Source organism: Vulpes vulpes, chromosome 8 (genome assembly GCF_048418805.1).
Source record: "Vulpes vulpes isolate BD-2025 chromosome 8, VulVul3, whole genome shotgun sequence".
In the NCBI taxonomy this organism is placed as follows: Eukaryota; Metazoa; Chordata; class Mammalia; order Carnivora; family Canidae; genus Vulpes; species Vulpes vulpes.
Genome location: NC_132787.1, coordinates 58,295,132 through 58,310,956, shown reverse-complemented (window position 1 = coordinate 58,310,956; position 15,825 = coordinate 58,295,132). Strand labels below are relative to the sequence as shown.

At 41.5% G+C, this 15,825-nt stretch overlaps 1 protein-coding gene across 6 annotated transcripts in view; it reads left to right on the top strand.

Annotated features, from left to right (window-relative positions):
* SLC22A15 (solute carrier family 22 member 15) overlaps positions 1-15,825 on the top strand; it is a 90,073-nt gene that overhangs the window by 38,622 nt on the left and 35,626 nt on the right. For all 6 annotated transcript variants that reach the window (XR_012003065.1, XR_012003063.1, XR_012003064.1 and 3 more), the window contains exons 3-6: positions 2,276-2,408; positions 3,217-3,381; positions 6,405-6,534; positions 12,314-12,529. Coding sequence is in view for 3 of the 6 variants with exons in the window: in XM_072766800.1 (XP_072622901.1) it covers positions 2,276-2,408; positions 3,217-3,381; positions 6,405-6,534; positions 12,314-12,529 (644 nt within the window). In the remaining 3 variants the exon portion in view is untranslated. The remainder of the gene's footprint in view (positions 1-2,275; positions 2,409-3,216; positions 3,382-6,404; positions 6,535-12,313; positions 12,530-15,825) is intronic.

The window sequence follows — 15,825 nt, the reverse complement described above, 5'->3', positions numbered from 1 at the left end:
AGACAGGGGTTCTTAACCTGATTGCCTATGAGAATCATCTGGAGAACTTAAAAAATATGACAATGCCCAAGTCCTACCCCATTGTTCTTAGGGACCCAGGCTTCTCAGCTTTTAACTTAACCATATCTAATATGTGGCCCTTATTCATCATGGTCCCAGATAAAGCTCCAGCTTTCATGTGGACATTCTAAGTAGTAGGATAGAAAGGAAGAAGAGGCAAAGAGTAAATCACCTGTCTCTTAAGACAAAGTCCTGGAAGCTGCCACATGGTGCTTTTGCTTACATTCATTGTGTAGAACTTGATAATGTGTCATACCTAATCGTGAGGGAGATTGGGACATTAGCCTTCAATCTAGGTAGCCATATGCCCAGCAAGCATATTATTACTATGGAAGAGAGAAAGAATGGTTATTTCAAAACAAGCAAGCATCTCTATCGGCTCTAGAAGGGCTGTGGATTAAAAAAAAGAGAGGGGGGCGTGGATTACCCTGTCTGGTAATATGATCTTCAGGCAATTTGACGATTTTGGAGTTTGATTATCTTCTCCCATCCAGGCTCTCAGGTCCATAGGTGTAAAAGGAAAAGCAGCCTCCAGGTGAGAGGGATCCAGTTCACTGGATGATTTCTGCAGGGGATCATCAAGTTTCAGTTAGGGCAAGAATGGGAAGTACAGGAAAGTTAATGATGTAGGGAATTTTTCTGATGATGAAATTATTTCTCTACCCACCATCCCCCTCTGTCTGCCTTTTCTCCTTAAATAGCACATATTCCATTACTACAATAATCACTCCTTTGTGAATCCCCACAATGCCCCCTGCTGCCTCTCTTTATAGTACTTCTGGGAAGTCCCCAACTCAATGTAAGCTTAACTTCCACCATCCTCCTCACAAAATTATTAACCACAAAGCTTAAATGTGTATTCACCAAGGCCTGGCAATCCCGCAACATTTCCCTTGAATGGGTCACATTCCACTCCTGAGAGGAGTGTCTATTCTATTCCTCCTGAAACTTGAAATGACCCCTCCACTTCTGCTCTCCTTCAGCTCATTTGATACTCCAATAAAACAGAAATGAAGCAATCGGGCGGGAGTTTCTCGCTGCCTACTTCTGAGCCTACATCCTGCCTTCCTCTCTTATTCACCTTACAGTAACATCTCCCAGCTTCTCTGAAAGGCTGACCTCTGCTTTGTACCCTCAACCCCATCCCAAGATATTTTTCTCCTGCAAGGATATCTTCTCTGTCAGCTCGCCCTCATCAACATGAACATGGGGCCCAGTCTTGAACCTCTTCCGTCTCTCTAGGTTCATAAACCCTCATAACCTCTTTCTGGAGCTCAAAGCTCATGTCCAGATATCTGCTTGGCATCACCAGTTGGGTATTCTCTACGCATCTCAACCTCAGCAAGTCTAAACAGAGCTCTTTTTTTCCCACCACATACCAGATCCCCACTTGCCACCTTCTCCATTTCAATAGAGGTCATCCACTGAGTGGCCAAAGTTATAACACCTTAGGTGAAAACCTAGATTCTCCATCCCTCACCCTGTGTCATTCATCAGCAAGTCCTGCCAGTTCTACCATAAGGTTAAAGTTCATCTGTGTCCTAGCTTGCCAAAAATCTCAATCCTTTTCAAGTCTGCGTAATATTTTACTGTATGTGTATACCATACTTTGGTTATCCTTCATTCGGCTTTTGTGAGTAGTGCTACCGTGAACGGAAGGGTACAAATATTTCTTTGAATCTCTGCTTTCAGTTCTTTTGTGCCTGTACCCAGAAGTGGAATAACTGGATCATATGGTAATTCCATGATTAATTTTTTAAGAAAAAATGCTAAAGGGACTTATTAAAACCCATCAACTGTTCATTGATTGCTTCATATATGTCCTATAGTATGTTAGGCATCAGAGAAATGGGAACGGATAGATCACGGCTCCTTCTCTCAGGAAATGCAGGAGTTTAGGAGAAGGAACGTTATCACCAGATGCATAAATGAAAGTAGCTCTTATATACTATATTTAGTGCTGTAATAAGATATAACAATAAGTGTTATGGGAGCACAGTAGAAAAATAATGATTTGTAGTTTGTTTCTGAAGACAAAACTTCTTTGGAGTTTATCCAAGATAGGTAATCTACCACATTTTGGTTAGTAGTGGGTAATGCAGTTGAGAATTTACAGTGTACAAGTTTTGGTTGCACATTTGTTTTTTTAATAGCTAACTCAGTCCATCTACCTTTTCTGTGATCTCAGTGTCTCTTCTGTTTTTTCTTCCCTTAGTGGTTTTTAATTGCTGACAGATCTTACAAAGTCAGTGCAGCAAGCTCGTTCTTCTTCAGTGGTGTGTTTGTGGGAGTTATCTCTTTTGGTCAGCTTTCAGATCGCTTCGGAAGGAAAAAAGTCTATCTCACAGGTAATTAGTTAAGCATGTTCATGAAATGAATAGGAGGACTTATTTCCCTAAGGTTCTTGGGGAATTGCCATGTTGATACAGAACTGATTTTTATTACACTGGCAAGAAGCTACACTGCCGCCAGAATTGATGCTGGCCAAGCGTTTTAAAGGGACCAGCATTATACTTGACGGAGGCCATGTATTTGCATCATTTTAGAGATGATGGTGCTTTCTGCAACTCCCAAATTCTAACTTAAGCCATGTTTCTAAAGAGAACAGAGACTGAGCCAGTGTACTAAATCCATTTCCGTGTATCTTGTATGTTGGTTCATTTCAAACATGCTCTATAAGGCCCAGCATAGTTCTCTTGACAAGCTGAGCATGAGCTGGGATTTTTCTATTTCCAACATTATTGTGAATAATTGAAAACTGTGCATGCCTGGCAGATGCCAACTTGTAACAAAGAGAAACCTTAGTTTTTCTTTATAGTTTTTAAGAGAACATTTTTTTTTAAGATTTTATTTATTCATGAGAGATGCAGAGAGAGAGGCAGAGACAGAGGGAGGGAAAAGCAGGCTCCCTGTGGGGAACCCAGTGCAAGACTCGATCCCAGGACCCTGGGATCACGACCTGAGCCAGAGGTAGATGCTCAACCACTGAGCCACTCACATGCCCTAAGAGAAAATGTTCTTAATGAAAAAAGTATAGCTTAGGAAATTTAAGTTTACAAAGGTTTATCTTTACAAATGTAAAATGAGTATAATTTATTACTTTGATCAAATGCTGTTTTACATCTAGGTTGTTGACTACTGTTTCTCTCATTCTAGGTTTTGCTCTTGACATCTTATTTGCTATTGCAAATGGGTTTTCCCCCTCCTATGAGTTCTTTGCAATAACTCGCTTCCTGGTGGGCGTGATGAATGGAGGAATGTCCCTGGTGGCCTTTGTCCTGCTGAACGAATGTGTGGGCACCGCCTACTGGGCACTCGCAGGTACTGCTTCACTCCATGCAGATAACAGACTGAGCTGCCCCAGAAAACCTCACAGGGAACCAGTTTAATCCCAGAGTCTAAAAATGCACTTGGACTTGAAGCACTCTATCTAAGCATTACATTTGCTTTCCAGAGTTTGTTCTGTATGACCTTGCACAAGTCATTCTATTCGTATTTCTCTCCCCTGGAGCCTGCCTCCTGTAGATGGTGAGCTTGCCTCCCGTCCTCACAGATTGCCTCCAGATTATCCCGAGAGTCTTTTTCCTCAGAAGGGTATTACCTGTTTATACCTTAAACTGAAAAATAGTGCAGACATAAGAAAGCCTAGGCACTTCTTTTCCAGCACCGTGTTTTTTATTAAATATTTATCTCATGGGCATTGCGGAGGAACAGCAAGTTGGAGGGACCAGATGATGTAGGGCCTGTGCTAGGCCAAATGAGACATTTGTTTTTATTTGAAGTGCAATGGGAAGCCAGTGAACGAATTAAATAGTGGAACAATAGCATCAGGTGGGATGCAGAAAGATGACCCTCGCAGAGGTATGGAGAATGGACCATTGGAGGGTAGAGGAGAAATTGAAGGGCCATTCGGGAAGTAGTTGTGGTTCACCCATGAAACATGATGGGGGCTTGCTTAGACAAGGTAGGGGGAGACGAGCAGGGAATACAGCCAGTTGAGCTGGATTTTGGTGGAACAGTGACTTACTGAAGGATCAGAGCAGGGAGAGAAAGGAATTGAACCTCACAGCTTTGCTTGAAAACTGGGTGGATTGCTGGTACCATTGACAAAAATGAAGTCTAACCTGCTGAAATGTAGTTTTTACTAGTGCACACTGAGCAAAAATAGCAGACTTGAAAATTATTTAAAATAAGCAGACTGGAAATCTGCAAAATAGGATAAATATGTAACAGCCCATAAGCAGTTATAAAACCCCTCCAGAATTACAACATGCAAAAGCAGTGATTTGAAATGTTCACTTTTTAATTAAAATTTTTAACCAAATAACCTACAGCCTTAGCACATCTCCATCTCCACACCTTACCTCTGTTGTCATTTCTAGGCATACATGTGTAGCTTCTTGCTGAACATAAGATATGAATGGTCAATTGGACCCTCAAATAAAAATTATTGCTTTCTTTTACCTAAGATCTTCATCTTCTGGGACCTCTATCTATGGTAATGTCATCACAGAATTTAAGGTTATTCAACTAGGGTGCCTGGTGGCTCTGTCAGTGAAATATCTGCCTTTGGCTCAGGTCATGATCTCAGGGTCCTGGGATCGAGCCCTGCATCAGGCTTCACACTTGACATGGAGTCTGCTTGGGATTCTCTCTCTCCCTCTGCCCCTTCTGCTTGTGCAGTCTCTCTCTCTCTCTCTAAAAAAAGTAAAAATATATTTTTTTAAGAAAAAGGTCGTAATTTTTTTTAAAGATTTCATTTAATTTATTCATGAGAGACACAGAGAGAGAGGCAGAGACACAGACAGAGGGAGAAGCAGGCTCCCTGAGAGGAGCCTGATGCGGAACTTGATCCCAGGACTCTGGGATCATGACCTGAGCCAAAGGCAGATGCTCAGTAAGGTGCCCCACATTATTTCATCCTAAACTAACAACCACCTCAAGAAAACTGAGGCTCAGAGAAGTTTAGTGATTTGCATGAGATCACACAGCAGCAGGTGGCAGAACTAGGGTCTGAACTCAGAAACAGTCCCATTCTGTGGGCCGTTTTCCTTTTGCCTACATTGTTGTCAGTGGATACTAAGTGCTGGGAGCTGTTCTGAGCAATGACAGAAAGTGTTATTCTTGGAAGCCAGGTGCTGTCTGATGCACAATAATGAAGCTATAATAGCTATTGATTATCTTAAATTCCCAGGGAAATCATAGTGTCCCCACTCTCTTACTCATCAGACCACATGTTCTGATTGGGTGTTCTGACATGCTGGCCATCCTGCCACTTCAGCTCCCTGTCCTACTGCCCCCTTTTCCTCACTGGGGGTACAGAATGTACAAGTCATTATTGCTAGAGAATTGATCACCTATGGGCAAAAACACAAGAACACATTTCTTTCACAGAATTGTTGTAGAAAGTTCTTGTAACAAGATCGACAAGGTCCTGTGCCATGGGTTCCCCACAGAAGCCTGCCTTTCCCTGGAAGGGTAGAGAGAGGACTGGAACAGCACACAGGCTCTGCAGTCAGGCACACAGGGTATGGTCCCAACCATCCTATGTGCAGCTGTGTGTCCTAGACAGAGGCTCCTAACCTCTGTGCTGTTTCCTCTTTGCATATGGCCCATAATGGCACCTGCTTTATAGGACATTGCATGTAAAAGGCTTAATGCACAATAAAAATAGCTAGTATTACTACTGGTAGTGTTAGAAAGTGTGTCAGAGGTATAAATTCACAAGTATATTGGGCAAACAAGTGGACATAATAACCATCTCAGCACTTCGAAAAGCATAGGATTTTTAACAATCCCATGGTTGTTTTTTCCTGTCAGCATGCTGGCAAAAATCCATGTTTCAGGGAGGCAGACAAGAAACAGATAGCTGTGAAATATCATGTATCTGGTGCTGATACACGAAATAGGGAAAGGCAAGAGGGAGAATTGAAGAGCAGCCTGGGATTTAAGATGAGGATTTGAGGCACAACTTTTGTGAGAAGTTCAAGTCCCAGTACTACGATGATCTTATCACCTAAAAACCTTATCATCACCCAGCAAAACATCAGCTTCAGCACATGTTCAGGTGGACCGCAGGAGAGCATTCAGTGCAGAAAGCACTTGGGCAAATGCTTAAAATTCATCTTGACCACACGTAGTTTGTATTTTTCACCTTTCCTTTCTCCTTTTCCACTCACTCACTGGCCTCTCTTCCAGTTTTAGCATCTATGGTCAGTATTTGTGGAGGCCTCGTGTTTTCTGCTGATACCACCCAAGGATGGTGTTGGCTCTGTGGCTTGGGTTGGAAGGGATGGCATGCATGGTGCATTTCTCTAGTAACAGGTGTCTTTTCCCTGAATTAGGATCGATTGGTGGCCTCTTCTTCGCAGTTGGCATCGCTCAGTATGCCCTGTTGGGATACTTCATCCGCTCCTGGAGGACCCTCGCTGTTCTGGTTAATCTGCAGGGAACAGTGGTCTTTCTCCTATCTCTGTAAGTAGTTTTTCCTCATACAGGTTTAATTGAATAAGCAGAAGGAACATCTTAAGAGGATGTGGGTCAGTGAGCAGCGTTATTCCCTTTCAGGAGTTTGCCTGAACTGACTTTGGTGAAGAGCTAAATCCCGCAAGCGCTCCAATGCTTGGCAGCTGCCAGGAAGAGAGATGCTTAATTAATTCAGAATGCAGGTATCCCTTGTTTCAAGTCACATCTCCATAGACTGTATTTTAACATTCTAGTTGTTGCCACAGGGTACCAGTTTCTTTTGTAACATAATGCCTCAAGCCTAAAGATCTTCAAGCTGAATCAGATAGGGTGCTACGTGTCCAACTCAGGTATGAGATTGCAAATATCACAGTCCATTCATATTGAATATGTAGCAGCAACTATCCATCCAATAGGTGACTCTTATCTCAGGGCCTCTAAATGGTTGTGGATGTGGGAACTCTTAGATGTGGGAGAAATCCTTAGGGTGGATGGACTCAAAGCAGTAAAAGGGTGATTCCCTGGTCAAGGGGAGGATGCTCTAGACAACTTGCTCAAATGTCACACTGTGGTGCTCTAAATGTGTAAGGCGAGCTACCAACTTAGAGCTGTTTTACCAGTTCTTTCTTCCTGTAGCAAATACTTTGTTAATTATATTATTAATTATATTAATTATTATTAATGTTATTAACAGTGTTATGTAATAATATATTATACAATATAGAATAGAAGAATATTACTTATTAACATCAGCCCTAAATAGCCTCGGGCTCCAGTAACAATAGAACATATTTAAGACAAACTTACAGAGTTCTCCATAGAATTAACATTCAGTACTGACCATCTCATTGGCACTTAGAAACCCAGTTTCACTCATAACTACTGTACTACATTCTGATCTTTAGTCACAAAGAAATAATGCTATTTCCTTTCTTATTTAATCATTTTAATGACGTGTTTAAGAAGTTTGACTTTTTAGGGGTGTCTGGGTGACTCAGTTAAGCGTCTGCCTTCTGCTCAGGCAGAAGGGTCCTGGAATCGAGCCCCATGTTGGCCTCCTGCTCAGTGGGGAGTCTGCTTCTCCCTGTCCCTCTGCCACTCCCCCTGCTTATACGCTCTCTCTCCCTCTCTTTTTCAAATAAATAAAATCTTAAAAAAAACAAATGTTTGGGGATCCCTGGGTGGCTCAGTGGTTTAGCGCTTGTCTTTGGCCCAGGGTGTGATCCTGGAGTCCCGGGATCGAGTCCCATGTCAGGCTCCCTGTAGGGAGCCTGCTTCTCCCTCTGCCTGTGTCCCTGCCTCTCTCTCTCTCTCTCCTTGTGTCTCTCATGAATAAATAAATATAATCTTTTAAATCCTTAAAAGTTTGAGTTTTTAGCTTTATTTCACCAGAAGTTTTAACGTGCTTAGGAAAGGCTTTCTCCTGAGGTATCAAACCTCTAATTTTAATCATTAAAATCTTTGGAATAAATAAAATTTCAGCCAATGGTACCAGCTTCTGTGCCATAAAGTAAGGGACATCTGTAGTAGAATTTTCCTTCAGATGCTTCTTTAGTAGAGTCGTTCTTTATTCAAGTTCTACTAATTGAGGTTTGGTGGATTGAGGATTGAACTAAAGTCTGTTTTTGTATTCTCTTTGAAATAAGAGAATTAAATGTAAAAATGATTGTAATAGTGGGGCTCCTGGCTGGCTCAGCAGAAGAGCACAGGACTCTTGATCTCAGGGTTGTGAGTTCAAGCCCCATATTGGGTGTGGAGATTATTTTAAAATGAATAAACAAGCTTTAAAAAATGAATATAATATGGGACACCTGGGTGGTTCAGTGATTGAGCGTCTGCCTTGTTCCTGGAGTCCCAGGATCAAGTCCTGCATCGGGCTTCCCCAGGGAGCCTGCTTCTCCCCCTGCCTGTGTCTCTGCCTCTCTCTGTGTGTCTCTCATGAATAAATAAATAAAATCTTTTAAAAAAGAGAGAATATAATAGAAATGGTTTGCCTATACTTAAAAGAGCAAAATGTATTAAATGTATTTAGTTATGTGAATTGGAATGAGATAATTCTACCAGAAAGGGAAACTAACAACCTTTTATTAGTTCATGTATTATAAATTTTTGCAATAAATGGGTGCCTAGTATTGTCTTTGAATTAATAAGCATTCATGTAAATGTGGGCAGATAAATGAATCTTCCTTTTAAATGGCTAATAAGTCTCTTATTAGAGCAACTTCGATGGATGGCATGAGCTGTTCTGCCTTTCTTTCCTGAATGTAGTCTGAGTTTGTTACAGCCTAGTGCTAGGTGGGGACGTCCACACCCTAGGAAATGAATTTAGGTCAGGAAAAAATAGGAAGCAGAGAGAAAAGAGCATATACAACTGAAACACATATTTGTTCCATTAGGCCTTCCCACAGCCAGCCTTCAGTGTATCTTTTCGGATCGTCTCCCAGCTGGTTTCCCAGACCCTGTGCTCCAGGCACGGCAAGCTGCCTGTAGTTTGGCATCAGCTTGTGCTGTCCTATCCGGGCCCCCTGCTTGCTGCTGCCCCTGCTCCTCCAATACCCTGCTCTCCATTTCTTCCTATTTAACTCCTGGCCTTCCAGGTTTGTTCAACTGCCACCCTCTGCAAACTTCACCCCATCATATCTCCAACTACACATCATTTGTTTTTGTTTCTGAATTCTATAGCACGTACCCCGTGTGCCTCATGCCCTTTGGGCAGTGCTCTTATTCCCACTCACGTGGGAGTCTGTCTCTTTCTGCCCCAGGACCTCCCTCCCGATGGCTGCAGGCTCTCTGCTCCGTTACATGTCCCCCAACAGTAAAGCCCAGGGCCTCCCGCACAGATGATCTTTCCTATCCATGGGACAGGTGTTGGCACAAAAATAGCTGGAATTAACTTTCAGGATTAGCTGTCAGCGACATAAGAATAAGTCATGTTATTTTAGAGTCATACCTTGGGTTTTTTTGTCTTATTAGAAATATTATTGCAGTGCTTAAAAATTCCTCATTTTCACAATACTTGAATTTGAACAGTTTTACTCTAAAAATCAGTGCCCCCCAAATTTACAAAGATTTCCCGCCTTCTAAGAAATTCACAGGACATGTTTTGAGCAGAGGCAAAGTTGTTAAATTAGCACTACAGCTTCCAAAGGTGACCCTAGCACTGTGGAGGGGGCAGCATGTTCAAGACTGCTTTTTCTTTTAAAAACACATCCTGTGGGGCGTGTGGTGACTCAGTCCATTAAGTGTCTGCTATCTGCCTTTGGCTCAGGTCATGATCCTGGAGTCTGGGGATCGAGCCCTACATCAGGCTCCCTGCTCAGCGGGGAATCTGCTTCTCCCTCTCCCTCTGCTCCTCCCTCTGCTCATGCTCTCTCTCACTCAGTCTCTCAGAAAAATAAATAAAATCTTAAAAAAAAATAAAAATTAAGAAATTAAAAAACACATCTTGCTGTTTGCTGTGCAAAATCTGCATGTGTTAGAATTTCTCTTCCCAAATCCACCCATTGGCAGCGAGTGAGCCTTTGTATAATTTGCCTTCTCCAAATGTGGGAACATTTGGGGTCAGGTTTGTGTACATGTCAAACCCTTTCCCTCGCACAAACAGTGTATTAACTCAAGTTTCCAAAGCTTGACTATCTCTCAAGTATAAAAATGATTTATAAACATTTACCAGTAATGTAAATATTTATAGAACAGTTATTTACAAACATTTTAACAGTGATTAATGCTTATCAACAATTCTGAAAACAGGGAAATTTGGAGGAGAAGGACAGTGACCTAAGTTCCCCAGAGATAGTGATTGTTAGTATTTCCGCTCTTTCCTATCTCTTTTCTCTCACCTCCCCACCCCCCTCAGTTTTAATTTTTATTGCAATGGTCTTCTGGTATGTCACTTATTTTTCCTTCCCAGGCATACTCTCTCTATTCATCACAGTAGGCTTTGTTTATGTTCTTTGTATTTGCATTTAGACGCAAACAGGTGGTTTACATGGTAGCTCATAAGCAGCCCAGTGGAGAGGGTCAGTGGGTCCCCTTGATGATCAGCAGACCTAATTTCCAACAGAACAATATTTTACTTGATTATCTACTTGTGTATTAGTAATAACAATCAAGTGGTAATGAAGTTGCAAATCAAGGGATTTTTCAGGCTGTTGTAGAAGGCCTGTGTCCCTGCTTTTGTTGACAATCAAATGCACGAATGTGCACAAATGTTCTCTCCCCACTAGCAAAGCTCTCAGAGGATTCTTGCCTTCTTGTTTCCTCTGAGCACCTACTGCATTGCTCGATACAAAATGAAAGTGCTCGACAAGTGGTTATCGATGGACTGGCCATCAATGAAGTTCCAGATTCCTTGGCATTTGTTGCCACTTCACCATCCTTTATGGAAAGGCATGGAGAATTCTAAAAGGCATCTTCCACAGCTGGTGGTACTTATAGAAGTTTCATTTTATGCAAATAATGTCACAGTAGATCAAAAGATACTAGATGCTGTATTTAGTAAATACTTGTTCCTGTCCAAGTTTGTCTTTGGCAAGTCCTCTAGACCTGCACACAGAAGTGTGAAGAGGAAAAAGACACATCAGAGAGTTAAGTCTTAAAACTATTGGAAAATATCAGTGGCGATATAATTGTTCAATACTTTGTAGTTAGAGTAGGAAACAATTGTTTGGTACCTGGAAGTTAACCAGGAAATGACTTTTATTCTTTAAGGTCGTGGGGGACAGGAAATATCCTGAGGACAGAGTGTGTCAGTTGATTCAAGTGTTTTGAAGCAGTAAATGCTCGAAAGTAGTTGAGATGTGATAAACCCTGTTTAATTTTTATGTAGTCTTAAAATAATCTCTGCCTTTTTAAAAACATATCACTATGTTAAAAACATTTTTTTAAAAATTTATTTTTTCTGATGAGACAATAAAAATTGTGAGGCTTTGTCAGAACTTAACTACCTGCTATCTCTGTAGTATTATTTTCTTTTTTTTTTTAATTTAAATTTTAAAATTTATCTATTCATGAGTGACAGAGAGAGAGAGGCAGAGACACAGGCAGAGGGAGAAGCAGGCTCCATGCAGGGAGCCTGACGTGGGACTCGATCCCAGGTCTCCAGGATCACACCCTGGGCTAAAGGCAGGCGCTAAACCACTGAGCCACCAGGGCTGCCCCTCTGTAGTATTATTCTCACACTTTGTTAGGATTTAGAACCCTCTCTCTGACCTGTGCTTTATGAAAAATTTGTATAATTCATTATTTTAGGTTTAACTTGCCATTCATCTGTTAAAATTTGTTTAAAAAATAAATGCATACTGCTTACCTTTTTTCTTTTTTTTCCACTACTGTTTTAGAAATATGTTCTTGGTTTCCATTCCATTCATAAAGCAGGCTACTTTTTAACACTGGCACACTGTTGAAAGTGGCCCCCTCTCTTTTTCACCTGTCATTGGGAGAGTTGGTTTGAAATCTCACATGGGGGTCACCTGGGTGGCTCAGTTGGTAAGGGGCAGCCTTTGGCTCAGGTCATGATCCCAGGCTTATGGGATCTAGCCGTACATTGGGTTCTCTCCTCAGCGGGGAGCTTGCTTCTCCTTCTCCCTACACCTGTGCCTACCCCTGCTAGTGCTCCCTCTCTCTGTCAAATAAATAGAAATCTTAAAAAAAAAAAAAGAAAAAGAAAAAGAAAGCTCACATGGATTCTGGTTGTGGTGAAGGAATCCACATATTCCAAGGTGAATTCTCTCCTCCCCGTGCCCATGTTCCTCTATGAATACACAGCCTTTAATGACATCTCTTTCAGATTCATTCCTGAATCACCTCGTTGGTTATACTCCCAGGGTCGGCTGAGTGAGGCTGAAGCCGCTCTGTACCTCATTGCCAAGAGGAACCGCAAGCTCAAGTGTACGTTCTCACTAACACATCCGGCCAGCAGGAGCTACAGAGAGACCGGAAGTTTCCTGGATCTGTTCCGTTACCGGATCCTCTTGGGGCACACGCTGACCCTGATGTTCATCTGGTAATTATATCTAAGGGCTGTTGTCTTGATCCTCACCTCTGGTTGCTAAAAGGGCTGTTGATATTATGTTCCTTCTACGGAGTTACAGAAAATTTGACCTGATTTGTCAGCTTGAAGTTGTTTTCATAAGAACACATCTTATCTCCTCTGCTTTTGCAGCATCCTCTCCTGGTCAAGGAGAAACCCATGGTTTACCCATGGAACGTTTACTGAACTTGAGTAAATAGACAGCAGAAACACATCTTTGCTCCTGAGTTCTTCAATGTAAATATTTAAGTACCCGCCCACCAACCTCAAGGGAAAAAAAAAAAGAGGAAAGAAAGCATATTAGAAGAGTTTCTAAATAGGAGCTTAAAGTACCTCCCTTTGGTTTTAGCAGCAAGTGGTCAGTTACCATGCTGTAGTTGTAGTGCCCTGGGCTGTACTTTGTGTGGCATTTCCACTTGCTAGCTCACTCACTCACTCCTGGGGGTGGGTAGGCAGTGGTGTTCCTTGCACAGATGGGATCCTGAGAGTGTGAAACGATGGACTCAAAGTCACATGTACAAATTAGTGAATGAAGAGATTGGCATTCTCTGAACCTGATTTTCTTGTTTACCTTATTTCTTCCTGCCTCTCAATATGCTCTTAGCATTCATGCGAATCACACTGAATGATTCAAGATGGTTCCACTTAAAGCATGAAGTGCAAAGGAGAGAAATGGATGGGCAGTGAAGAGAATATATGAACTGCATGTGTGTTTTAGTACTGTATAGGCCTACCACATTTTATTGTGCTTCTCAGATACTGTGTTTTTTACAATTGAAGATTTGTGGCAACCCTGTATCAAGCAAGTGTACTGGCACCATTTTCCAACAGTATTTGCTCACTTCATGACTCATTTTGTTAATGCTCACAATATTCCAAAACATTTCCAGTATTATCATATTTGTCATGGTGATCTGTGATCAGTAAACCTTGGTATTACTATTATAATTGTTTTGGGGCACCATGAACTACACCTATATACGACAGTGAATCTAATAAATGTGTGTTTTCTGACCATTCCACTGATTGGCCATTCCCCTGTGTCTCTCCCTCTTTTGTCTCTCTATTCCTTGAGACACAACAATATTGGAATTAGACCAGTTAATTAGGCCTACCATGATCTCTGTGTGTTCAAGTGAAAAGAAAAATTGCATGTCTCTTACTTTAAATCAAAAACTAGAAATGAATCAGCTTAGTGAGGAGCCAAGGCCGACCAAACTAGGCTTCTTGTGCCGGTTAGCTGAATTCTCAGTAAAAAAAAGCTCCTAAAGGAACTGAAAAGTGCTACTCCAGTGAACATATGGATGATTAAAAGCAAAACAGTTTTATTGCTGATATGAATAAAGTTTTCATGGTTCAGATAAAAGATCAAACCAAGCACAATATTCCCTTAAGCCAGAGCCTAATCCAGAGCAAGATCCTAATTTTCTTCAACTCTCTGAAGGCTGAGAGAGGTGAGGAAGCTGCAAAAGAAAAGTCAGAAGCTAACAGAGATTAGCTCGTGAAGTTTAAGGAAAGAAGCCATCTCAATAATATAAAAGCACAAGGTGAAGCAGCAAGTGCTAACAAAGAAGCTGCAGCAAGTTATCCAGAAGATCTAGCTAAGATAATTCACAAAGGAGGCTACACTAAAAAACAAATTTCCATGTAGATGACACAGCCTTCTTTTGGAAGAAGATGCCGTGTAAAACTTTTATAGCTGGAGAGGAGAAGTCAGTGCCCAGACAGTTTGACACTTGATAGGGGCCAGTGCAGCTGGTGACTTTAAGTTGAAACCAGTGCTCATTGACCATTTGGAAAATCCTAGCTACCTTAAGACTACACTAAATCTACTCTTCCCATGCTCTCTAAAGGGAACAACAAAGCCTGGATGACAGCACATTTGTTTACAACATGGTTTACTAAATATTTTAAGCCCATTATTGAGACCTACTGCTCAGAAAACAAACAAACAAACAAAAAAGGATCTTTCAAAATATTACTGCTCACTGACAATACACCTGGGTGCCCAAGAGCTCTGATGGAGATGTACAATGAAATTAATATTGTTTTCATGCCTGCCAACACAACATCTGTTCTGCAGTGCATGTATCAAGGAGTCATTTCAACTTTTAAACCTTATTATTTAAGACATGCATTTCATAAGGACATTGGTGCCATAGATAGTGATTCCTGTGATGGATCTGGGCGAAGTCAATTGGGAACCTTCTGGAAAGGATACATCTAGATGACATTAAGAATATTCATGATTCCAGGCAGCCTGGGTGGCTCAGCGGTTTAGCACCTGCCTTCTGCCCAGGGCATGGTCCTGGAAACCCGGGATCAAGTCCCATGTCAGGCTCCCTGCATGGAGCCTGCTTCTCCCTCTGCCTGTGTCTCTGCCTTTCTCTCTCTCTCTCTCTGTGTCTCTCATGAATGGATGAATAAAATATTTAAAAAATAGAATATTCATGATTCCTAGGAAAGGGTCAAAATATCATCATTAACAGGAGTTTGGAAGAAGTTGATTTCCAACTTTCATGGATAGACTTTGAGGGGTTTGAGACTTCGGTATAGGCAGTTACTGTAGGTGTGGTGGAAACAGCAAGTGAACTAGATAGAATTAGAGCCTGAAGATGGGACTGAAATGCTGCAATCTCATGATCAAACTTGAATGGAGGGAGTCACTTTCTTACAGATGAGCACAGAAAGTGGTTTCTTGAGATGGAATGTACTCCTGGTGAAGATGCTATGAAGACTGTTGAAATGGCAACAGAGGAGTTAGAATATTACATAAACTTTGTTGATACAGCAGTGGCAGGGTTTGAGAAGATTGACTACAATTCTGAAAGAAGCCCTGCTGTGGATAGAATGCTATCAAATAGCATCACATGCTACAGAGAAATCATTCATGAAAGGAAAAGATCAATCGATGTGACAACCTTCACTGTTGTCTTAGTTGAAGAAATTGCTCCAGCCACCCCAGCCTTCAGCAACCAGCCCCCTGCTCAATCAGCAGCCATCAGCATGGAGGCAAGACCCTCCCCCAGCAAAAAGATTATGACTTCCTCAGAAGCTCAGATGGTGGTTAGCATTTTGTAGCAATAAGATATTTTAAATTAAGGTATCTACATTGTTTTTTTTTTTTTAGATAATAATGCTTTTGCACATTTAATAGACTAGAATATAGTGTAAACATAACTTTCATATGCACTGGGAAGCCATACAATTCATCTGACTTGCTTTATTGCAATACTTACTGTATTGTGGTAGTCTAGAACCTCACCCAC